Source organism: Haliotis cracherodii, unplaced genomic scaffold, assembly GCF_022045235.1.
Source record: "Haliotis cracherodii isolate W230 unplaced genomic scaffold, xgHalCrac1.p SCAF_7, whole genome shotgun sequence".
NCBI lineage: Eukaryota > Metazoa > Mollusca > Gastropoda > Lepetellida > Haliotidae > Haliotis > Haliotis cracherodii.
Window position 1 is genome coordinate 30,683,018 of NW_027266330.1, and position 26,647 is coordinate 30,709,664.

General features: G+C 42.5%; 1 protein-coding gene across 1 annotated transcript; it reads left to right on the forward strand.

The window, feature by feature from the left end:
- The first annotated feature begins 152 nt into the window (after nt 1-152).
- LOC139447461 (intraflagellar transport protein 81 homolog) lies at nt 153-26,647 on the forward strand. Its single transcript, XM_071228841.1, has 14 exons — nt 153-228; nt 1,834-1,997; nt 2,828-2,931; nt 12,059-12,239; nt 13,159-13,314; nt 14,267-14,377; nt 15,539-15,623; nt 17,099-17,262; nt 17,745-17,840; nt 19,313-19,459; nt 21,100-21,249; nt 22,111-22,329; nt 23,622-23,866; nt 26,383-26,647. The coding sequence occupies exons 2-14, from the start codon at nt 1,854-1,856 to the stop codon at nt 26,645-26,647; spliced, it is 2,067 nt and encodes a 688-aa protein (XP_071084942.1). The 5' UTR covers nt 153-228; nt 1,834-1,853.

Below are 26,647 nucleotides of genomic sequence, written 5' to 3' on the forward strand. Positions count from 1 at the left end.
CTTCGCGTTAAAGTCATTAGAGACATAACATATACTATTGACTGTGAATATAAAATGTAATATCAAACCTTTATAAATAGTAACGTGTTTGATATTTATTGTAGAAATGATGCAATTACCAAACATTTTGGTTCTGGATTTACCGGATGTACTTTCCATGTGAAAACGAGGCTGCATTCTTGTCTGCTCGAAATAGGAAAACACTGGACAAGAACGGAATCTTTTCAGGTGCTTTGACTTGTTTTGTTTCTGGATAACATATGTGTATGTACATGGAGTGTTCCTAGTTAGTGAATGTGTCATCAAATGATTTTGTCAGTGAATTGATTACATAGTGTCAAGAAGACTTTGTAACATGGAATTACACATGAATTTCTTTCAGTTTACATTGGTTACCAACTTGAGTCAAAAGTTCTGATGCGTACTGAGCAGGAAAACGGCAAGACTGCAGCCTACATGGCAAGACTATGTCATAGCATTTCAATTCTCAAGAAAGTTAGAACCCATGAGCGTTTGATTTTAATTAATAATTCGTTGTCCCGTATCACTGCACTGACACTCAAATAATTTGTTACACTTGGGTAGATATAGATTATGGGACAAATCATGTTGCTGTCAAAAACGGATCAAAGTTAGCAAACATGGCCCATTCATTATTGACGAAAATACCATATGATAGAACATCCTGATTATCTGTTGGTGGTTATACCATTCATACATTTCACTGATCAAAATATTTACTGTCCTGCTGTCCACAGACCAGTTGTCTCCACTTTTTTCTACATGTTTTTCTGAAATATTCAAAAAATAAAGTTTACTGTACTACTAACTTTGATTTTGGTGAAATCATAATCAAATTATATTCTGTTTTCTGAGAAGAGAGGGAATCAGTAAACAGTAAGAAAGAACTTTCCTGTCGAAACCACATGTGCACCCTTTCAGTAACAATTACTTTTTTTATGACACACACGGTCACCACTCATTCTTTTTGCTTATGTTGTTATGTGTCCCTAAAGAAAATTAAGCAAGCCTCATAAGCTTTATTTCTTTGTCGCAGGTCACACATTGTGACAGTCATGTGACATCACGGACAACTATGGGAAAGCCCTGTGGTTCCTTATACTCAAACTACTCTGTCAGAGTCAATTGTTATCCCTAAATGTATTGCCACACATACTTTGTACATTGTTGTAGCCGCCACTCTGCAGTTTGTAACCTGTAATTGTACATATAATTATTTAGATATGCTTACCGACAAACATTGAAAAGTACTTTCTGTAAAAACAACAACCAGCCTCCTGTCAAATTGGTTCTGTCAGTCAGAGGTGGCTATTGTGACTTGATACATCTGATTGACCAATCAGAATAGAGTAGACAGGACCCGTGAAGATTCTTGGGTAGAATAGGTCTTCAGCAACCCATGCTTGCTGTAAAAGGCAACCATGTTTGTCGTACAAGTCGACTAATGGGATCGGGTCGTCAGGCATGCTGACTTGGTTGATGCATGCCGTTGATCCCAATTGCGTGGATTGATGCTCATGATATCAATCACTGGATTGTATGGTCCAGACTCTATTATTTATTGACCACCGTCATATAGCTGGAATATTGCTGAGTGCGGCGTTAAACAACAAACAAAGAGTAGACAGATTAATCGTTAATGAAATTTGCCAGTATCTTATTGATCTTAATGAAGAAACCATGAATTAATTCACTACTCACATGAATCACAAATTTTTATTGTTGTTTTTTTCAAATATACTTTTGGTCATTTCATCTTGGAATTTCCTTGTATTATGATGACCTGTTTCAAAAGTCTTCATTTCTTCCCAGTGGGAGACTAGACAGCAGCCATGAGTGAGCAATTGAAGTGCATTGTGCAGGAGTTGGCCAAGGAGCCATTCAACAAGAACTTCAACTTGATATCCTTTGATTCCCTGGAGCCATTGCAACTCCTACAGGTCCTCAATGATATCCTCGCCCTCATTGACCCTAAGGTGAGTGCTAGTGATATCATATCATATTTTACTGAGTTATGTCATATCAGAGATGTACCGAGTTATGTGATATCATCTCTTTTATAAATTATGGAAATCTGTGCAGGTGCTTATTCAAACTTGAAATGAATTTGAGTGAGTGAGTGAGTTGGGTTTAACACCGCTTTTAACATTATTCCAGTTATATCGCGGCAAAATGAATTTGAAAATGCGTGGCTCAATAAATGACAATATGGAATATTATTGAAATGGTAACATCTCCAAAGGCAGTCTGGACTCGCACAACATCCAAAAAAATCCTAATAATAAATTTTATGGACTATTATGATTGTATTTGACACAACATAATTTTATGAGTCTGAAACTTTTTCAGGACGACAAAAAAACGACATTACTCTCTAAATTGTGTTCATGACTCTCAAAGAACAATGAGTCGTGATGACCAACCTTCATAGGCTAGGTTTGTTTTGTTTGTTTATTTGTTGTTTGATGCCACACTCAGCAATATTCCAGCTATATGATGGCGGTCTGTAAATAATCGAGTCTTGACCAGACAGTCCAGTGATTGACATCATAAGCATCGATCTACTCAATTGGGATACGATGACATGCATCAACCAAGTCAGCGAGCCTGACCACCCGATCCCGTTAGTCGCCTTTTACGGCAAGCATAGTAGCTTTTTACGGCAAGCATGGGTTGCTGAAGACCTATTCCACCCTGGATCTTCACAGATAGGCTACGTGAAACCCTGGTCACTGTTACTTATTTTACACTCAGAATGAAAGTTCAACTGTCCTGGTCTCTACCCTCAGAATGTAACATTTTTCAGCACAAGATTGACATCCGAGAGGAGAGTCCCGATCAGACCGCCATTAGGGTGTTCCAGCTCCTCAGGGTCCTCAAGTACAAGCCCCCTACAGAAATCGGCAACTTGTGAGTCTACTTTTGTCACTTGCTTTCTATAATTATATATCAGAATCTCACTCAAACAATTTCAGCTTCACTTTCAGTAGAAATTCGTCATAAATAAGGATGATTATCAGCTGAATTTTCCAGATTTTGGCAGATTTGTCACAATATTTTAAACCAAGTTTATGTTGTATTTGTTCAATATACCTACAAGAAATTTACACTAGATATTGACGTCACATCAGACATTGTCACATAAACAACCACTTTATAATCATTTGTTTCATGTTGTGATGGGAATATTGCTAAAGGGGTAAAACTGCGTTCAATTGTTAACCCATACAGACCTCAGTGCTCAGGGGTAGTTATAACTGTACACTGTGATAACCAATGCATCTTCCCGAGACGAGGGAGTTAACCTACCGCAAAAGTCCAGTTCCCACCTTTGATGAACTTGGATGTGATTTATGGCCTCGATCATAGTACCACCAGTGACGATATTTGTTGTAATAAAACAAGTCTTACTTCGCGAAGTGCATCAAATCACAAGCACCTTGATTAAAAACATGAAAAGATTTGGAAAGTATATGTTGAAGCTAAATTGACATCCACATGCTTTGCAAATCTTGCAGTCAACCAAAATCTTCATGGCAGTTTACGAACGGAATGTCAATTTCGTTACGCGATTTTGATTGGACTATGCATAGACTCTTAATCCAGCAGGGTATAACTCCATAAATTCAGCCTAGTTCCACAAGGGTGGAAACAGGATTTTTATGGTCAATTAACTCCCTTGCCTCAGGAAGATGTAGCCAATGTTATTGGGAAGCTGACTTGTCCCACTGACAACAGGACAAGGGGATCAAACAGGGTTCACTGCTTGGTACTACACTTTTGCATTGAATGCAATTTTAAAATACTTCCTAATTGAAGAAAATAAGAACTTTAAATAAATCCTTATTTTGAACAAAATGATCAACTTTTCTCTGGTTTGCCGGGGCGGTTGGGTAGCCAAGTGGTCTGATCCGAAGCCTCATGTCCAAGCTGTGATATTGCTGGAATATTGCAGATGGTGGCCTTAAACTATACTCAGTAACTGTTAATACAGGAGGTTCGGGTAGTCTAGTGGTTAAAGCATTCGCTCGTCACACCGAAGACCCGGGTTCGATACCCAACATGGGTACAATGTGTGAAGCCCATTTCTGGTGTCCCCCGCTGTGATATTGCTGGAATATTGCTAAAAGCGGCGCAAAACCATACTCACTCACCCACTCACTCACTCTAGTTTGCCTGCCAAGGGCACTTAGTTTGGAGTCCAAAGTAAACACCTTTATCGTCTAGTTAGGACAAACTGGAATAGTAGCCACAATAATTGTTTTCTGTTCAGTTCTCCCAGGAATGAAGACTTGCAGAGTGGAAGGTTAAGCTTTCTTGTTAATGTTGCTGTTCATTGATTTGACATGTTCCAGACATGGTTGTCGTGTTTCATTCTAGGAGTGAGAATTGTTCAGATCAGGAATATTTGTTCGCTGTTTGATTTTTTGTTCTTAAGTTAAAATTTGTTTTTCCATCCTTTGGTATTTATTGGAATTATTCTTTGAGATGTGTTTGTATATGATTGATGTGCCTCTTGCTGTAGGAGGGGCAGCAGGGTAGCCTAGTGTTGAAGTGTTGGATTGTAAATCAAAAGGTTTGACTCTCTACAAGGGTATAATGTGGGAAGCCTATTTCCAGGGGGCACGGGTGGCCCAGTCGTCTAAGGCACCGCGATTCGCTGTGCAGAGTTGCGTCCCTTGGACAGCCCAGAAACCTATGATTGTGGTTTCGAATCCCGGTTCACCCCCATTATGTTTCTAGGTTTGTCAGCACCATACCCGTGCTCGTAGGTTTCACTGAAGTGGTAAACGACTGATACCTGCATCACTTCAGCTTTCCTCCCACATTTAGTTGACACACCGCGATATAACTGGAATACTGTTAAAAGCGGCGTTAAACCCTTCTCACTCACTTCTGGTGATATTTCCAAAATATTGCTAAAAGCGGTGTTCAGAAAACTCGCACTAGCTGTGTGAGAATGTAATACAGTTGCAGACTGTTGTAACTCATACAGCCTAGCCTGTTATAGGTACAAGTTGAAAGCGCCAGCCAATTCAGCTGTAGAAACTAACATTTTTTGTCCACTAGTCTTGATAATTGATAACATATAGCAAAACCATTAAAAATGTCGAATTTCTACTAGTCCTTTTGATACCTTAACTACTGGGCAGTTTGGCAAGGACTACAGGACTAGTGCCAATTTCTAACGCTGCAATTAAAACTGTGTTCAATTTTACTCCACTTATTTAATTTTTACTATATGGTGCCTGAGAGATAGAACTTTACCGTGCTATATATATATGTGCTGGATTTAAGGAACTTGATTTAACATGCATGCTGACATGAAGAGCTAGTTGCACAAGACAAAACCAGGTTCCACCCTGGTCTAATAAATTTATCAAAGTTAAAACGTAAATGCACGTCTAAATAAGTACAATCTCAGATCTCTGATGACTGTGTCATGTGTCCTGAATTACACTGGTAAGTATAGCTTAGAGGTACTGAATGTGTTCAAAGATTGACGTGTGGACAAACAAGGGTTAGACAATTATGTATACCGTATTCGACGTAATAAGCGCCCAGGGCGCTCTCAAAAATAGAAATAGGGACTCTTATTTTGGTGGAAAAAAACAGAGTTGAAAGATAAATTTCGTGGTTTATGCTGACAGCCTGAAATGTTTATATACGACAGATATATTTTTCCAGAATTTATTGCCCATAATTAAGGGTGCATATAACACACGAGTGCGTATTATACACGAATAAATAAGTCTTGTGTACATTGATCAATCGGAAGGGGTGCTAATTGGGGTTGTTCACAAGCCAATATATTAATAAATATCGCCGTGGGCGCTTATTAGAGCGGGGCACTTATTACGTCGAATACGGTATTGTTTTATGTAGACATAAATATTAGGATGCATTTTTCAATAATAACTTGCACTGGTGCATGTTTTATGAAGCTAAATCGAGTCCTGATTGAGATGTTTAAAAAAAATCATCTAAAACAATAAAAACAGCATGATTAACATGTTAAGGCAAGATAAATTTGATCAAGTAACTAAATTTGACGGGCCAAATAAAATAGAGGTTATTGAAGAGACAGGCAAATATCTGCGGAGGTCACCTAAATTGTTTAGTACAATTATATATGTTGTGTTGTTCGTTTCCCCATATTGGAAGGGACGGTGGGGTAATCGTGTTGTTAAAGCGTTCGCTCATCACACCGAAAGCCAGGGTTCAATTCCGCACATGGGTACGATGTGTGAAGCGAATTTCTTGTGTCCCCCGCTATGATATTGCTGGAATATTGCTAAAAGCAGGGAAAAACAATACTCCCTCACTCCATATTTGAAAATGCCAGTTGTAGACAGTGCATAGTCCATGGTAGTCAGTTTCATTATGAGGCAGCTAATTAAAGTGACACGATAGTATTGACGATCAACTTTTTGTTACCATTGTAGCAATTTTTTGGCATTGATTCTAATAATGATGATGATGATGATGATGGGGAGTATATAACCTATGTTGCCTGTGAGGTGCTAGAAGGTTAAATGTGTCATTCATTGAATCAATATCAAATAGTTCATCATTCATACTCTCTTGTTACAAGTTATAGATTCAACTAACTGCCACTCATAGATCTAGACGGGCTCCAGATATCTGTTTTTGCCATTGAGTATTTATTCGCATCATTCATACATATTATTGATAGTTTTGATAGGTGACTTGTAATATTTATTATATATACTTTAGTGTGAAAGTCTGAGTTTTCTGAAGTTGAAAAAATGATATTTTCATTGCAGTGAACATAACACTTGATATTACACTGCAGTGAACATAACACTCTGATGGAACTATTATCATGCAAGAGTTACCTCCCCTTAAATTCTCTCCCTTTATCATAACTATCAGGCCTGTTCACATTGACAAGGCAAAATAATGACAGATGGTCATTTATGGAGTTAATTTCGCTTCATGTTTGTTATGAACTGAAAATTTCTCATTTGACTTATCAATCGAGACTGTTTGATTCGCAAAGCACCATTTTTGTTACTTGACCAGCGTGTATTTTTTCGCTTACAACAGAGGTCTCCTAGTTTTCAAGAATATTATTGCTGAAAGTTGATTTTGTATATAATCATATTTAAATGTATGATAAAGAATTTCAGTGACCCTAAATATTTTTGTTTATATTTTTTAAGATTTTGCAAACACAAAACTACTTTTTAAGTCGCAAATGCAAGGGGTGGTGAACCGTCACTGTGTGTTAGATAGAGAGAATTTAGGTTTCAAGCATTTAAATTAGTAATGAAATAATTTAATTTTCCAGGAGACAACTACACAAAAAGTATATAATAAATAGGGTATTCAATATGTCTCGTGAAATATCATGTTTCTCTCATCTCATGACAGGGGAAAAGTAGATATTTTCACTTGTGGCTATGCCCGTCACTCGATGAGGGAAACATGATATTTCACTTGACACATGCAATACTCTCTATACATCTCTTCGTGTGCTGCCCCAAATGTCTAACGTGTCGCATTAACTCTCGACAGTTATATGCACGTCTGATCAACAATAAACGATACATAGTGCCTGTTTTGTGCATTATTCACTGTAGTAGAGTTTATGCATGTGTGATGCATGCATTCAAGCAGTAAATGAAAGTCTGTAAAGAAATACCACTGCACAAGTTGAAAAGAATACACTGGGTAAATAATGGTGTTGTTCTACTATTTGGATGTTTAAGTTATCTGGAGCTGTGATCTAGTGTAGGTTAAGTTGGGTAATTGCTTAAAGAATGATGGCAAAAACAAACTTTTCAAATCCTCTGTTGATGTCAACTGTTCATGGAAGTATTGATAATTGAATAGTGGACTTCAAATGTTTTTGTTGGAATATTCATAAATTTTAATAGTGGTGTAACGATACAGCGATACAACGTCCCCAATACAACTGGTACAATACATTGATTTTCAACCCCTGTATTACATTACATTACATTACATTACATTACATTACATTACATCATAGGTGACCCGTGAAGATTCCGGGGTAGAACAGGTCTTCAGCAACCCATGCTTGCTGTAAAAGGTGACTATGCTTGTCATAAAAGGCGACTAAAGGGGTTGGGTGGTCAGGCTCGCTGACTTGGTTGATGCATCTCATCGATCCCAATTGCGTAGAACGATGCTCATGATATCAATCACTGGATTGTCTGGTTCAGACTCGATTATTTACTGGCCGCCGTCATATAGCTGGCATATTGCTGAGTGCGGCGTTTAACAACAAACAAACAAACAAAACATTACGTTTCATTACTTATTGTGTAAAAACATGTAAATGATAACTGAAACTTGCAACTCATCAGTTTCTGCCCTGCAATATCCCATCTTCAATATCTGAAATTTATAAACAAATGATTCAGGGTTGTGATTCACCAGCAAAAAAAGAATATCATCTTAAATAAAAGTACTGAATCGGGATACATATTATATTGCGACCCCATTGTATCGTTAGTCATTGTTACACTTCTAAAGTTCCAATTTATGAACCATTCCGTGTGTTAAGACAATTTCAAACTGATACAGAATTGTTTTGTCATTACGCTTCATATAACTATGCAGTAGTTGATCATTTCCACGTCGTGGACATGTTCGTTCCCTCATTAAATTTGGTTGCATACTAATGCTGTATGTTTTAATTTTCAGTGATCCGTAAGTCCTTTTGTCTTTGCTTAAATCTGTCGAGCCCATTGTTCTATAGTGTAGAACATTGTAGAACATTCTACTACCCTGCTGCTACAACTGTCTGCTTTACCTACTGTATATATTAAGGCTGGGACGATACACCAACTGTGCGATTCATATCACGAGACCTTGCTCACGATCTGATACGTATCATGTCTCTTCTCTGTGGTGTGTAAGACAGGATGGCCAAATACCCGGCACACTAATGATTTACAGTTTGCAGTGCTCAGTATGGCACAATCGCGAAAAATATTACTGTTGTCTCAAGTAAATAGTGTTTGGTGTAACATTTATTTAAGTATACATTAAGGTAAGAATCGATACTTTTTACTTAGTGTGCGATTGTGAATGATATTTGTATCAGGAAGTACAAATTCGCGATCCACTAAATATAATGCATCGGTGTATCGTCCCACTGCCACTCTATATGGCATTGGCTGTTATATATTTACTAACACTGGTGCTTTTTCAGGGGTAGACACCTTTGGTCCAATCTTGCTAGTTTGCAGCTCATTGCAGACTATTTTTGTGTGGAGAAGAACTTAACATGCTTAAAGAACTAGATGTGTGGAGATAACGACCGGTCCCTCCTGATTTTCACAATCCCTGGCTAAAGGCCTCAATACACAGTGTTGAGATCAAAAACTGGCCAGGACGCTCATTGGTCGCCTAAACCCAGAAAATCAGGTTTCTATGTAACTGCTCCAGTTGTTGTTCAGCGTCTGCAACCACATGAAACACTGCAGGTACAATTCTTCTATTAATAGGCAGGCTGGGGAGGCTCTACAGGTAGCTCTAGGGCGGCAGAAGCATTGCCATGGTGTCTCAAAGGTTTCCATGGTTGCTGAATGGAGGCACGGTGATTGCTGATTGTCACAGTCAGTGCACGCTGTTGGTCGCCCAAAGGAGACACAAGGGAGGCAGAAGCGCCGCCCAGATTGACGGGAAAATATTTCAGCAGAACGCATCTATTACCTGGCGACCATTGGGCGACCACTGTGCCTTCATTCTGCGACAAAGGCAATGCTTGTGCCCCCCTTCTGCCTCGTTTGAGCCACCTTTGAGCAACCAACCTCCTCAGCAACCAACCTCCTCAGCGACCTTTGTGCAACTGTTTGAACATGTTAAAAAAGTCACGGCGACCATGGTGTCTATGGCTATGTCTGAACCTGTGTACCACCTTGGAACGACCTTGGCGACCATTCTGCCTCCTTTGAGCTTCCAACGAAGACCCAGCAAATTCTATGGTCGCACATCCTGTGTAAAGCTAATGAAATAGTCCAGCCCTCTAAGTAGCGACCATTTGGGCAACTTAAATTTATGATTGGCGACCTAGATTTATCTACAGCTCTCTTCAGGGTCGGTCGGGTAGCCTAGTGGTTAAAGGGTTGGTTCGTGACGCCGAAGACCCGTGTTTGATTCCCGACATTGGTACAATGTGTGAAGCCCATTTCTAGTGTTATTAAATGAATCCTACTAAAGGGTATCAGTTGAATGCTACAAAGTGATCACTGCTAATACAAGTCAATGTGCAATTATGTGTAGTGTGTTTTGTTTTATCCAAGATGGCGGACGTTTATGAGTTAAAAAGTATATAACAAACAACGTTTAAAACAAACTGATTCCACCAGTGCCTTGTACTTTGTTATATCCGTGTTTTACTGTATGACTTAATGTACCTGTCTATTACAACTGAATACCATCTTTGGACTTTACTCAATGAAGCCATCGCTAACTTATTTCCTATCTCAAATGAAACGTGTGCAAAACATGTGTCCCATCAGTCCTTGCAAAAAAAGGTTGGTCCCTAGAAACTTAGGTTTGGCTTCTACAATATTCATCTTAGGAGCTTGGCTCCCTGCCAAAATAACAAACTTAGCGGGCTTCTTGTGACTGTGTCTATGCCTGTCTTTTTAGAAAACAATATCATAATACTGCATGCATGCACTTTGTGCCTATTTGATAACTGGTGTCAAAAAGGGAAAAATAACAACTTTTGCAGAATGTCTCCATTTCTGTCAGAAACAGATGAACAAAATCAGCTTACGCGTGTTTAATAGACTTTGTATGTACTTGGAAGGTAAATTCACAATATACTAACAGCTTACTTAGCTTACAATGTAACCTTGTACAGCATTATTATGTAATACTGTATTCGACGTAATAAGCGCCTCGCTCTAATAAGCGCCCACGGCGGTATTTGCTGATACATTGGCTCGTGAACAATCCCAATTAGCACCCCTTCCGATTGATCAATATTCACAAGACTTGTTTATTTGCGTACAATACGCACTTGTGGGTTATATGCACCCTTAGTTATGGGCAATTAAATTCTAGAAAAATATATCCGTTTTACATAAACATTTCAGGCTGTCAGCATAAACCACGAAATTTATCTTTCAACTCTGTTTTTTTTTACCAAAATAATATTCTAATAAGAGCCCCCTATTTCTAATTTTAAGAGCGCCCTGGGCGCTTATTACGTCGAATACGGTATTAGTGTTCAGATATTTTGTTTCTGTCAGTTTAAAATAATGCTCTGATTAATCATAGTCGGTTGCCTCCTACAGAAATGCTTCCAGAAATGTCAGCATTAACTGTGTTATTCTGCTGTGTTTGCTAAGAATGAAGAAACTAAAAGAGTTGTTGAAAAGATTGTTGCAGATCTTCCCATACCTATACCTTAGTGTGTTTTGGCGCCAGGCTCTCACGTGGTTATGTTTTTTGCAATTTTTCCATCTTTTCACCAAATTTCTGCAGTCCCTCATTCTTTTCCACACAAATCAATCCCAATCCATGCAGAAATGACTCTAGATATAATATGATATGGCCAATAGTTACACTGAACCCAGGTCACAATTGGGGATCAATGTTTTTGTCAATAACTAACTTTGACCCTAAGAAACATCTTTCAAGGGAACTTGAAAATCAGAGAATTTTATGTCGGAAACTTGTTAATCATTATTAGGCCATGTAATTTAGTGTTCGTGTATTTGTTTCCATCATTATCAAATGACGTTTCCCTAACAACCCATTCTTGCCGTAAACTGGTAAAAGGTGACTATGCTTGTCGTAAAAGGTGACTACTGGGATCGCATGTCATCAATCCCAATTGTGTGGATCGATGCTCTTGATATTAATCACTGGTCCAGACTCGATTATTGCTGAGTGCAGCATTAAACAACAAACAAACAAAACCTAACAAGCAGATTTCAAGGGTACTTGTAGGTGGAAGAATGTGATTGATATGAGCTGTATGTTTGTTTCCATCCCTTGCTGATGGTATTGTTTCCCTCGTTAGGAGTGCCTTCAGAGCTGGTTTGGTCCAGGGGGAAAAGCCCATCATATACCCCATTCTGGAATGGATGCTGCCCCGGGTCATCGACCTGCAGAAGAGAGCTTACCTGGCCAAATACCTGGTGAAAGTGGAGGTGCCAGCGGCCATCATGACTGAGGAGGACATCGTCTCCATCTATAACCAGGTAGGTCGTCATGGAAAAAAGCAACTGTCATGGTCAGCAAGCCGAATAGATTCAGCTCGTAAAATCCTGTACGGCTTGATATTGGTGTGTAGTGAATTTCTCAGTATGAATCTTCATGTTGTGAAAAGCTGTTTTCAATGAAGCATTTCTGTGTGACTAGGTGTATTATTGTAAAAGTCGACTATGCTTGTCGTAAGAGGTGACTAACGGGATTGAGTGGTCAGGTTCGCTGACTTGGTTGATGCATGTTATCGTATACCATGTTGTCAATCACTGGATTGTCTGGTCCAGACTTGATTATTTACAGACTGCTGAGTGTGACGTTAAACAACAGACAAACAAAACAAACAAAGGTGTATTTTGTCAGTGACCAATGACTATGATGTCATGACATCAGTAAGTTACTCACTCATTCTGTATGCATGTTCAGCAAACTTAACATTTGACCTAGCATGATTGTTCTGTGGGGATTCCTGGTTTGAATAGAGCACCCGGAACCCATTCTGGTCAAAGAGGCAACCAAAGGGATCAGGTGGTCAGTCTCCATGACTTTGTTTGCATGTCATTGTACCCTGACGTCATATATCGTTGCTCATGATCACTGGATTGATTGGTCCAGAGTGATTACAACAAACAAAAATTGCAAAAGGTTTCACCAAAATGGTAAATAGCTAAAAGAGATGCATCACTTTGGATGTTAGTCACACATGTGGCTCATGATTGTGAATACCATAATCTAACAAAGCTGTGTTCACTCACTCACTCACCAATCCATACACTCACTCACTCACCCAAGCACCCCACACACACACCCACTCACTCACTCACTCACCAATCCAACCACTCACGAACTCACTCATTCTCTCACTCACTCACTCACTCACTCACTCACACACTAACTCACTCACTTCTTCTCCAGTATGAAGAGATGATGGAGCAGTTCAAGGACCTCCACAAACAGGCTGAGACTCTGCGGAACTCCGGACACACCACAGGGGAGATCCGTAAGGACATTGCCAACATGGAGGACGAGAAGGAACAACTCATCAAGCGTATCGAGAGACTACGCCGCAAGGTATGTCCAGACAGTGAACCTGAGTTGCTTCCCTCAGCTGCCAGGATCTGCTTGGTTTATTGATTTCATTGACTTTATTGAACAGAACTCAGTTGCACAAAGCGATGGTCGTAAGCCTATGTTAAAGTATGGGAGTTGTGATCATCTTAGTTCTGCGACAGTCGTAAGCCAGGAGTTACGATCATCTTAGTGCTACGATGGTTTAAAGCACATGTTAAAGTGAGGCAGTTACAATCATCTCTTGTGCTACGAAGATCGTAAGCCTATGTTAAAATATGGGAGTTACACTAATGATCTGAGTGGTATGATGGTCGTAAGCCTATGTTAAAGTATGGGAGTTACGATATCTTAGTGCTACGACGGTCGTAAGCCTATGTTGAAGTATGGGAGTTACGATCGTCTCAGTGCTATGATAATTATAAGCATATAAGAAAATATGGGAGTTACGTTCATCTTAATGCTATGACGTTCTTAAGCCTATGTTAAAGTATGGGTGTTACGTTCATCTTAGTGCTACGACAGTTGTAAGCCTATGTTAAAGTAAGGGAGTTACTTTCATCTTATTGCTACGACGGTGGTAAGCCTATGTTGAAGTATGGGAGTTACGATTGTCTTATTGCTACAACGGTGGTAAGCCTATGTTAAAGTAGGGGTGTTACGTTCATCTTAGTGCTACGACAGTTGTAAGCCTATGTTAAAGTAAGGGAGTTACTTTCATCTTAGTGCTACGACGGTCGTAAGCCTGTGTTAAAGTAGGGGAGTTACAATCATCTTAGTGCTACAACTTGTCGTAAGCCTATGTTGAAGTATGGGAGTTACGATCACCTTAGTGCTACGACAGTCGTAAGCCTATGTTGAAGTATGGGAGTTGGGTCCTGGCCTACAGAAATGTCCTGACTGCCCTGTTGAAGTGTGAATGTAGTGTGCATTTGTGTCGCCTGTTGCTGTGCAGGTGGAGTCTCACCCCAACTCCCAGGTGATGATGAACGTGGCCAAGAACCTGCGTCTGGAGCGGGACCGCGAGAAGAAGATCGCCGCCCAGAGACAGGAGCAGCTGATGAACGTAAGTGATGAAGATGTACACCACACCCTTACTAGGGGTGAAACGATACATCGGAGTACCGTCATGTGACGACACGATACATGATAATTTTTTGCTGTGTCGATACAAGACATAACACTTGCTAAAATATGTTACTACTTGTTTAATGACCCCCACACCACCATTTTTGTCATATTGCAAAATGAGTTGTAATTAGCTTTTCAAGTTCACTACTAAAAGAGCAGCTGTGAACATGTGTCTACCACTAGCTTTTCCTTTGGAACCTGCTCTGAAATATTTATGGTCAAGAATTTTCTACGTGATTTGACCTAAATATTTGTTGCACGATACATCATGACCTATGTATCGTGATATGTATCGTATCAAGACCTGAATGTATCGGTTCACCTCTAACTCGTACACAGACCTTACACACACCATCTGCTTGCAGATACAGATCCAGAATAGGGTGGATGGGGGGTGGATGGGGGGTGGGATGGGGGGTGGGATGGGGTGCAATAGTAGAGTGCGCCTCCTTTCTTGTCTGTCACCTGATGTCTCAAACTTTGTTAGTCTCTCTATCAGTTTTTGTTCTCATTGTCACCTGGGTAGTCCGACCCCATTTTCAAAGGACTGGATCTGCTGCATCCATATTTCTAAAAGCTTTTCCCTGAACAAGTTTGCGTCCATGTTGGGCAAAAGAGTTACTGAAGACACTTATAGATTGTCATTCATTTCCAGTTTGGACTTCTGTAGTAAGAGCAATGTGCATTATGTAATGCAGAATAAGTATAAAAAATAAACGTTATGCTCTGACTGTGCAATATTTACATAGTGTAATCTCCGTTTTATGTTTATAACTTAATCTCAGTTTTATGTTTATAACTAAATAACGCAAAACCATATTGAAATCAATTCTTATAAATCAATATTTCAACAAAACTGTGGACAACAGTACGAAATCAGTGACTTCATTCAGGGCAACAATACAACAATAGTCCCATTCTATTATCAGCCAATCAGGAAACAGAAGGCCAATAGTGGGCATGTCTTATTTTGTGTCAGTTTATGGAAACATTAACGGAAAGACAAATTGCTTTGTTAGCAGATCAGATACCATAGAATCACTTGCAACAAATTTATTCAGCAACCAACCTTATGTAAGTCTCCTTACCTCCCCAGATCCAGCACTCGGAGCAGAGGATCAAACGGATGCAGGCCCAGCTGCAGCAGGTCCGACAGGCCGGAGTAGGAGCCACCCCAGACAGTGAGTCCATAGTCTAGTACCCCGGAGTAGAGCCACCCCAGACAGTTGGTCCATAGTCTAGTACCCCAGAGTAGGAGCCACCCCAGACAGTGAGTCCATAGTCTAGTACCCCGGAGTAGAGCCACCCCAGACAGTTGGTCCATAGTCTAGTACCCCGGAGTAGGAGCCACCCCAGACAGTGAGTCCATAGTCTAGTACCCCGGAGTAGGAGCCACCCCGGACAGTGAGTCCATAGTCTAGTACTCCGGAGTAGGAGCCACCCCAGACAGTGAGTCCATAGTCTAGTACCCCGGAGTAGGAGCCACCCCAGACAGTGAGTCCATAGTCTAGTACCCCGAAGTAGAGCAACCCCAGACAGTGAGTCCATAGTCTAGTATCCCGGAGTAGGAGCCACCCCAGACAGTGAGTCCATAGTCTAGTACCCCGGAGTAGAGCAACTCCAGACAGTGGGTCCATAGTCTAGTACCCGAAGTAGAGCCACCCCAGACAGTGAGTCCATAGTCTAGTACCCCGGAGTAGAGCAACCCCAGACAGTGAGTCCATAGTCTAGTACCCCGGAGTAGGAGCCACCCCAGACAGTGAGTCCATAGTCTAGTACCCCAGAGTAGAGCAACCCCAGACAGTGAGTCCATAGTCTAGTCCCCGAAGTAGAGCAACCCCAGACAGTGAGTCCATAGTCTAGTTCCCCGGAGTAGAGCAACTCGACAGTGAGTCCATAGTCTAGTACCCCGGAGTAGAGCCACCCCAGACAGTGGGTCTAAAGTCTAGTACCCTGGAGTAGAGCCACTCCAGACAGTGGGTCTATAGTCTAGTACCCCGGAGTAGAGCCACCCCAGACAGTGAGTCCATTGTCTAGTACCCTTGAGTAGAGCCACCCCAGACAGTGAGCCCATAGTTTAGTACCCCGGAGTAGAGCAACTCTAGACAGTGGATCCATAGTCTAGTTCCCCGGAGTAGAGCAACTCGACAGTGAGTCCATAGTCTAGTACCCCGGAATAGAGCAACCCCAGACAGTGAGTCCATAGTCTAGTACCCCGGAGTAGAGCCACCCCAGACAGTGGGTCCATAGTCTAGTACCCCGGAGTAGAGCAACCCCAGACAGTGAGTCCATAGTCTAGTACCCCGGAGTAGAGCAACCCCAGACAGTGAGTCCATAGTCTAGTACCCCGGAGTAGGGCCACCCCAGACAGTGGGTCCATAGTCTAGTACCCCGGAGTAGAGTGACCCCAGACAGTGACAATTGCGTGGATCAATGCTCATGATGTCAAGCACTGCATTGTCTGGTCCAGACTCAATTATTTACAGACTGCCGTCATATACTCATATAGTTGGAATATTGCTGAGTGCGTATTTAAACAACAAACTAACAAACATACAAACATTATGCGATCAAACAATGAAATATACTAACTTAACATTTATTTTCCTGTTTTGGAACTTTTGGAGGAGTCTCGAGTGGTACTGTTGTGTTACAGCCCTGATGCAGCATCTGGAGGAGGAGACCAGGGCCAACGGCTACATCGTGAAGGAGAGACTGCCCAAGGACATCTCTGCCCGCAAGAAGGCGGTACAGGACCTGCAGAAGGTCGTGGCCGTGCCAGCCATGGGACAGTCTGACCTCGATGATCTTAACGACCAGGTAAGGTCTAAAATTAAAACTGACAACATAATATTGGTAATGGTGAGCTTGTGTTGATGCAGCTTTTATTTCTGTAAATCTGTTGGAATTCAAGTTGAACATTTCTGACATGTTTATTATCAACGTAAAAATGCCTTGAATAGGCTGTGAGGTTTTGCAGTTTCTTTTCCTGCCAGATCGACATGTAGTCAGACTACTGAAAAGCTGTACAAAGTAGTGTTCACTCCTGAATGGATAGGGCGACTATGCTTGTCGTAAGAGGCCACTCACAGGATCAGGTGGTCAGGCTCACTGACTTGGTTGATGCATGTCATCGTATCCAAAAAGTGTGGATCGATACTCATGATGTCACTCACTGGATTGTCTGGTCCAGGCTTGGTTATTTACAGACTGACGTCATATAGCTGGAATATTGCTGAGTGCGGCGTTAAACAAACAAACAAACACAACTGAAAGGTTCTGACCTGAGCATACATTGACAGATCACTGAGCTGAACTCCGAGGTGAACAAGCTGACTGAGAAGCGCATGATGAGCACCGAGCCCACGGATGACAAGCTGTCACTGTTCCGGCAACAGGTAAACCTTGAACTCTGCCAGGGTGGTGCTGTAATAATAATATGTGAGATACATGCAAAATATGGCAAAACAAGAAATAATGAAAGTCTGAGCAAAACTGTAAGAATGTTGATTAAGATAACTTTTGGATAAATGTAGTTCTTAAAATCAAAGAGGATTTTAGTGTCCATACGGTTTGCTGAAACAATATTTGAATCTTAGGACCCTTGAAATCACTGGATCATGACTAGGAAAATATTATTTCTTCCTTAATTAGGAGATAAACATACTGTGTTTTCAATGTAGAGCTAGGTTACCGGGTACCTGTAGATTTAACCCCGCTAAATTGAATTTGGAACCGAATTTTGGAAATGTTAAATTTAGTGGGGTTAAATCTACAGGTAACCTAGCTCTACATTGAAAACACAGTATGTTTATCTCCATTCTACCATTACTAAATAAAACGCGAACTCTTTGGTGTTAGCAAATATACTGAGTGAAGCGGCATGGGTTGAGTTCAGTGTTTTGCGTGGGTTATTGATCTGAATTACGGAATCACCGAACAAAATATGGTGCTGTATATACTCAAGCAGTTTGTTTACACCGTTATACTTCACTCGAACATATGACAGGCATTGAAAGCATATAAGCACGGCAACTTGGTAAGCTAATATGAGGTGGGCATCCCTAAAGAAAACAAAGCAAGCTTTGCAAGGCTTTCGCTCTGCATCGCGCATCACCATTATGACGTCATATCGCTCATTGTGACGCAAAACATATGACGTCACAGTCGTATATAGAAAAGCGCCAAAATTCCAAGCTCTCTGTTGTCTCCAAAACGTAAATACATTCCCTTTGTTGATTTCTGTCGTGTTTTTCTGCACGTAATGTATTGCCACACATCCTTTGAATATTGTAGTAACCGCATCTGTGCATTTCGTAACCTGTAATTGTAGATGTAATTATTTTAATATGCCTACCGACAATGACTGAAAATAGTACTTTCTGTGAATATTAGCTTCCGCGGGGATGCGGCCGTCAAACCAGCTGTTTCAATCAGAGGGGGTTTATTGTGATTTAATAGCCTCTGATTGACCAATCAGAATCGAGTAAATTCCAAATTCATGTTAGAATTAATATGAATAATAGGCCAATCTACAAATATATGATCACAAGGTCTAAATCTTCATAGACACTGGTAATGAAAGGGTCACATGTTATTCAACCTTACACTGGCTTCTTCGAATGTGAGCCCATGTTGTTATGACTTGTATGAAGTTAATTTATGATTTTGCATCTGTCCGGTTGAGACACTCCTCTCGTATTATCAGATTCTGTGGCCAAAATTGAAACTAAATGATACGATTTTCAAGTGAGTTTATCGTCGGACTTTGGAGTCCTGACCAGATGATGGTAAAAAAATACTAGTTGTATTGTGGGAGAGTTGACAGCAGTGTATTGTGGTTTCTGAAGGTGTGATGTTGTGTGTCTAGGCAGGGATTATTGCCCACAAGAAGGTGGCGGCGGCCGAGAGACTGAGAGACATGAGGGAGGAGTACAACCATGCCATGCAGGAGGTCGACCAGAAGAGGGAGATGGTGAAGGATGCCGAGGGGGGAGAGGTGCTCAAGGGAGAGGACGTAAGTAGTGGAGGAGGTAGGGTGGGGTGGGTTGGGGTGGGGAGATGGTGAAGGATGCCGAGGGGGGAGAGGTGCTCAAGGGAGAGGACGTAAGTAGTGGAGGAGGTGGGGTGGGGAGATGGTGAAGGATGCCGAGGGGGGAGAGGTGCTCAAGGGAGAGGACATAAGTAGTGGAGGAGGTGGGGTGGGTTTGGGTGGGGAGATGGTGAAGGATGCCGAGGGGGGGAGAGGTGCTCAAGGGAGAGGACGTAAGTAGTGGAGGAGGTGGGGTGGGGAGATGGTGAAGGATGCCAAGGGGGGAGAGGTGCTCAAGGGAGAGGACGTAAGTAGTGGAGGAGGTGGGGTGGGGAGATGGTGAAGGATGCCAAGGGGGGAGAGGTGCTCAAGGGAGAGGACGTAAGTAGTGGAGGAGGTGGGGTGGGTTTGGGTGGGGAGATGGTGAAGGATGCCGAGGGGGGGAGAGGTGCTCAAGGGAGAGGACGTAAGTAGTGGAGGAGGTGGGGTGGGGAGATGGTGAAGGATGCCAAGGGGGGAGAGGTGCTCAAGGGAGAGGACGTAAGTAGTGGAGGAGGTGGGGTGGGTTTGGGTGGGGAGATGGTGAAGGATGCCGAGGGGGGAGAGGTGCTTTAGGGAGTGGACGTAAGTAGTGGAGGAGGTGGGGTGGGGAGATGGTGAAGGATGCCGAGGGGGGAGAGGTGCTCAAGGGAGAGGACGTAAGTAGTGGAGGAGGTGGGGTGGGGAGATGGTGAAGGATGCCAAGGCGGGAGAGGTGCTAAAGGGAGAGGATGTAAGTGGTGTAGGTGGTATGGGGAGATGGTAAAGGATGCCGAGGGGGGAGAGGTGCTCAAGGGAGAGGATGTAAGTAGTGGAGGAGGTGGGGTGGGGTGGGTTGGGGTTGGGAGATGGTGAAGGATGCCAAGGGGGGAGAGGTGCTCAAGGGAGAGGACGTAAGTAGTGGAGGAGGTGGGGTGGGGAGATGGTGAAGGATGCCAAGGGGGGAGAGGTGCTCAAGGGAGAGGACGTAAGTAGTGGAGGAGGTGGGGTTTGGGAGATGGTGAAGGATGCCGAGGCGGGAGAGGTGCTCAAGGGAGAGTCGTAAGTAGTAGAGGAGGTGGGGTGGGGAGATGGTGAAGGATGCCGAGGGGGGAGGTGCTCAAGGGAGAGTCATAAGTAGTAGAGGAGGTGGGGTGGGGAGATGGTGAAGGATGCCAAGTGGGGGAAGAGGTGCGTAAGGGAGGCGGAGAAAGAAGTGGGAGGAGGGTGTTTCTGGGATTGGGTTGGATGGGGAGTTGCTGAAGGATGCTTAGAGGGGGAGGTGCGTAAGGGAGAAGATGTAAGTAGTAGAGGAGGTGGGTTGGGGAGATGGTGAAGGATGCCGAGGGGGGAGAGGTGCATAAGGGAGAAGACGTAACTGGTGTAGGTTGGACAGGGAGATGGTGAAGGATGCTGAGAGGGGGAGAGGTGCTCAAGGGAGAAGATGTAAGTAGTAGAGGAGGTGGGGTGGGGAGATGGTGAAGCATGCCGAGGTGGGAGGTGTGTAAGGGAGAAGACGTAAGTAGTTGTGGACGCTTGGGGAGATGGTCAAGGATGCATTTTTTAAACAAAAGAGGTATTTCTTTAATCCCTGGTTTTGCGTTTAGTTCAAGAGATACGTGAACAAGCTACGGTCGAAGAGCACAGTGTACAAGGAGAAGCGGAAGGAGCTGGCGGAGCTGCGAGCTGAGTTGGGGGTGCTATCTCGCACCGAGGAGATCCTCAGACAGAGGGACGACCACATGAACTCGCAGCTGGTGAGGGAGTCACACTTACACTTCAGACACCCGATAGTGAAGGAGTTCCATGGCCATGTGGGACATGGGTGGCTATGCAGAGTCGTGTCCCTCAGACATGCCAGAAACCTTACATCGGTTTGAATCCCGATTGTCAGATTGTCTGGTCCAGACCCAATTCACAAGCCTTCATCATCGAGTGGCTGGAATATTGCTGAGTGAATCTTTAAAAAGATACAAACTTAAAACGTGTTAAATGATGCCTGTGTCTATGTCAGAGTGTGTATGTGTTGTACTGATTTTATGAAACATGTATCTGAATTTTATGTAGCTCCCAATCTAGAGCGAGGAAAATCGGTACAAACAACTATAATAATCTCTTTATTATCAACAATAGTTAGAGTAAGGAAGCAATGCTTTCTGTATTGGAAAACAGCAGCTGTGTGGGTCAACACATCAACAATGTGTTGTCATTATCATTGTAATATCATTAAAGAATACGTCGACAATACTATTATACTACTCAAAAGAAGTTAAAGAACACCGGTTCTTTCATATTACTATTGTGGCATGACAGATTGACCATAGTATTGGGTGTTCTGGAACTTTTTTTGAGTAGAAAACATTAACATGTGTTTTGTGTGGATTTTTATGAACTTGCTTATTTTTTACCAAGTTTGCTCATTCCTGCTGGAGGGCAGTCGGGTAGCCTAGTGGTTAAAGCGTTCGCTTGTCACGCTGAAGACTCGGGTTCAATTCCCGACATGGGTACAATGTGTGAAGCCCATTTCTAGTGTCCCCCGCCGTGATATTGCTGGTGATGTGAATATTGCTAAAAGCAGCGTAAAACCATACTCACTCACTAATGTGTGTCTTGTACAGTCTGCTGTTGAGAGGAAGCGGGGCGTGGAGGGGTACCGCCAGACTCAGGAGGACCTGGAGAAGGTGTCCTCCATGAAGAGTGAGGTGGATGACTTCAAGGGCCGCACCCTGGACGACATCTCCGACATGGTTCGCAGGCTCCACACAGCTATAGCAGAGAAGAGAAACACACTTGCTCCGGTCCTGCGAGAAACAAGGCCCCTGAGAGAGAGAATGCAGGTTAGTAGTTTCAGGCTGTGGAAAATATAGAAATTAATTTGAATCCTGAGATTTTGGTAATGCTGTGAACCCCCAATTCCGTCATCCTTTGAGTTTCGCTGAGTGTTACAAAATAGTATGCCCTCCTTACAGAGTACCTTCTGAAAGGGGACCACCTCTGTGGTCTAGTGGTAGAGCGTCCGCCCGGAGAGCGGAAGGTCCTGGGTTCGATCCCAGGCCGTGTCATACCAAAAGACGTTAAAAGTTGGTACTTGTTGTTACCTTTTCTGGCGATCGGCATTAAGGGGCTAAACCGAGGACTGGTCAGCTCGGAGTCAGTATACTGTGTCTGAGTGGGGTATTCATGTTAGACTGCTGCATGGTATCTCAGTGAGCAAGCACTATAAATCGGCATCAGTCCGGACTAGTACAATCAGCCACACACACACACACACACACACACACACACACATGTGCATACATGTCGCTATATAAGTGCAATAATCTTGGCCGCGATGTTAAACCCCACCTCACCTCACCTTCTGAAAGAAGTGGTAGACGTGCCAGAAATCTATGAAAGTGGGTTCAAATCCAGGTTTCCCTGATTATGTTTCTATGTCTGTCAGCACCATACCCGTGCTCGTGGGTTTCACCGAAGTGGTAAACGTCTGAGACCTGCATCACTTCAGGGCTTTCCTCCCTCATCAAACTGACATGGCGTGATGTAGTCTTCAAAGTAGCATTAGACCCAACTCACTCACTGACCAGTTGCATTAGTTATATTGACTTCTCAAAGCTATGTTAAACCTTATTCACTTACTCAAACTGGAAGCAGTGCCCCAGTCATCTGACATGCAGGAATTTGCTGTGCAGGGTTGCTTCCCTTAGACATGCCAGAATCTGAAGATTGTGGGATTTAATCTCAGATTTGTTGTGGTTATGATTCTTGGTTTGTCTGCTCCACACTATGCTCATAGGTTTCGCCCTGTAGTAAACATCACCTGCATCACGTCGGGCTTCCTCCACAGCAAGCCAACAGATATAACTGAAATACTGTTCCACGAGGCATTAAACCCAATTGACACACTCTTTCTGGAAGGGTGTATTGCTGATTTATGATTGGGGCGGTGGGGTAGCCTAGTGGTTAAAGTGTTCACTCGTCACCATGAAGCCCCGGGTTCGGTGCCCCACATGGGTACAATGTGTGAAGCCCTTATCTTGTATCCCCCGCCGTGATATTGCTGGAATATTGGTAAAAGGGTCATTAAACCATACTCACTCACTCACTCTGATTGCTTTTTTCCCCTCTACAGCAACTGCAGCCTGAACATGAAGCGAAGAAGGTGACGTATGACCGCACATCTGCTGGGTTGGAGAGTAACATGACGAGGCTGGACCAGGAGGTTCGAGGCTATCAGGAGGAGTGTCAGGCCGAGGAGTCGCGCTACCACTACCTCTCCTCCATGATCAACGTCCTCAGCATCCAGCTGACCAAGGTGCAGGAGGAGATGAAGGCGTATGTCTCCTCCGACCCACAGGAGAAGAAACGCACTATGAGGTGGGCAAGCATGCTACACTATGACCAATAGGACAGTTCGGACATATGTATTCGGCCTGTGAACATCCGGGGTAGAATAGGTCTTCAGCAACCCATGCTTGCCGTAAAAGGCGACTATGCTTGTCGTAAGAGGCAACCAATGAGATCGGGTGGTCAGACGCACTGACTTGGTTGATGCATGTCATCGTATCCCACTTGCGTGGATCAATGCTCATGATGTCATTCACTGGATTGTCTGGTCCAGATTCGATTATTTACAGACCGCCGTCATATAGCTGGAATATTGCTGAGTGGGGCGTTAAACAACAAACCAACCAACCAACCAACATATGTATTATCCATTCTCTGTCAACTAAGGTTTGTATCGAGGCATCAATAGCGGTAATGTGATTCTGGTTGCTGTGAATAATGTGAGTTGGTACTGTCACGGTATATCGTCACGATATGGCTGAAATACTGCCGATGTGATGTTAAATCTGAACTCACTCACTCACTCACTCACTGTCACGGTGTGTGGTAAAGCCGACCTTATGGAATCGGGTAAATGGAAGTTGTTTTGTAGGGACACAGGATTTCGCCGAAATTATTGAATGAAATTTTGGACATTATTGAATGAAATTTTTAATAAAGTTAATAAAATGGATTACAAACATAAGTCCAGATATACCGTATTTTCTTGAGTATAGTGCACACTTTTTTCCAAAAAACACAGCTGTGTAGAAGGGGGTGCACATTATACACGAATTAATGAGTTTTGATGTTTTTGTCCCCCATGGAAAGACATTACCATGAGCACGTAACACCAGAAATACTATGTCAACAAATCTGTACTGAAGTTCGCAAATTATTCATGTAATTACACTGTCTGCCTATAAAAAGTGTGCTTTGTATATCTGGACTTATGTTTGTAACTTATTTCATTAATTTTATTCAAAATTGACGCCTTGAAACGAACTTTAGTTGACAGAGAATGGAAACATATATCATAAATGCCATACTTTGATTTATTAAAAGTCATATTTGTTTTTGTTGGGCGATTCTATGTCAACACGTAATTCTCGTGATCACGCGATCACGTGCACTGGAGCCTTGACGGTGACTGGTCAGACTGGTTCCATGTAAAAAATAATACCCGGCAATAGCGATCAGCTGCTTCGCGTAGGGTTATTATGATTTTAAATATGTTTAGTAAAGCTGTATCTAAATTAACAAGATATTGGAATATATTATTCCTGATAAAAAAATAGTTTCAGATACAATTTTTGCCGATCCTTGCATTAAAATCCTGTAAAGTTATATCATTGGGTGTGTTTTGACCGAATCACCGGTAGATTCCAAGAAAACGTGTGTACAGCTGATTGCTGTGTCCGGCTTAGTTTACGAGAAAATACACAAGGTAATCTTAATCCCTGGATAAAAAAAACAATGCCTAGCTGAACAAAAAATACAATTTAAACTGTAAGTCAACATGTCTGGTGATTTTTTATCTCAAATTTCGAATTTGTACTGACGAAGTTTTTCATCACCCGTTCCTTTGCCGGACTTCACTGAAGGGGTACGGTGTAATTTTTTTCTGCGCATAATATTCAAAAAAACATTTTCCCAAATATTGAACCCGCTAGGGGGGGTGCACATTATACATGGGTGCACACTATACTCAAGAAAATGTGGTACAATGAACATTTTTGTTACCAGATACTGTAACAACAGGATTAACCTGCATAATTCAGTACAAATTTGTTGATATTTTCCATGATGGATAATGATGAGCTGACGTAGTTTTAGGTTGGTGGTCCGGATTATATATCGGACATAACATTTTGATTTCATGCGTCAAGTTAATACCTTGGCTTAACTATGAGATGGGGGTGGTCGGGTAGCCTAGTGGTTAAAGTGTTCGCTCGTCGACCCGAAGACCCAGGTTCAATTCCCGACATGGGTACAATGTGTGAAGCCCATTTCTGGTGTGCCCCGCTGTGATATTGCTGGAATATTGCTTAAAGCGGTGTAAAACCATACTCACTCACTCACTTTGAGATGGTTTATCTACAGTCATATACGGAGGGTCATTAGTATTACATGACTTTGTCACTCTGCAGGTTACAGGATAGAGATGTGGTTATGTGATCTTACCATGAGTCATTGTACCCAAATCATTGCTGTCAGATCACTACCTTGCCTGGCCAAGTTAATGTTTGTTTGTTTGTTGTTTAATGTCGCACTCAGCAATATTCCAGCTATGAGACGTTGAAATAATCGAGTCAGGACCAGACAATCCAGTGATTGATATCATAAGCATCGATCCATGCAATTAGGGTACGATGACATGCATCAACCAAGTCAGCAAGCCTTGCCACCCGATCCCGTTAGTGGCCTCTTGCGACAAGTATAGTCACCTTTTACGGCAAGCATGGGTTGCTGAAGACCTATTCTACCCCAGATCTTCACGGGTCGCCAAGTTACTGGGTTATTTAGCTTCATTGTGTTTACTGTAGTGTATTTGTTCCTTTTTTCAGGGAGTTGTACTCAAAGAAGATCCAGGAGCAGGAGAACCTTGGCCGGGGTCTGCGTGAGAAACAGAAGATGGTCCGCGACAACCACGACCCCAACATGAGGCAGATGAAGATGTGGAGGGACCTGGAGAGACTCATGGACTGCAAGAAGACCATCCTGGAGCGAGGGGGTGGAGCCATGGGGGGAGGGGGTGTGGCTGTGGGTGCAACTGGGGGATACGGGGAACAGGCACCCACCTACCATGAGGAGGACAGGCTTGTGTTGTAA

What these genes read in the sequence shown, in the direction of transcription:
- LOC139447461 (XM_071228841.1), top strand. Translation starts at nt 1,854, where the DNA reads ATGAGTGAGCAATTGAAGTGCATTGTGCAGGAGTTGGCCAAGGAGCCA. An exon ending in TCGAGAGACTACGCCGCAAG is followed by an intron (nt 13,315 to 14,266) that starts GTATGTCCAGAC and finishes GTTGCTGTGCAG; the next exon opens with GTGGAGTCTCACCCCAACTC. An exon ending in AGTAGGAGCCACCCCAGACA is followed by an intron (nt 15,624 to 17,098) that starts GTGAGTCCATAG and finishes GTTGTGTTACAG; the next exon opens with CCCTGATGCAGCATCTGGAG.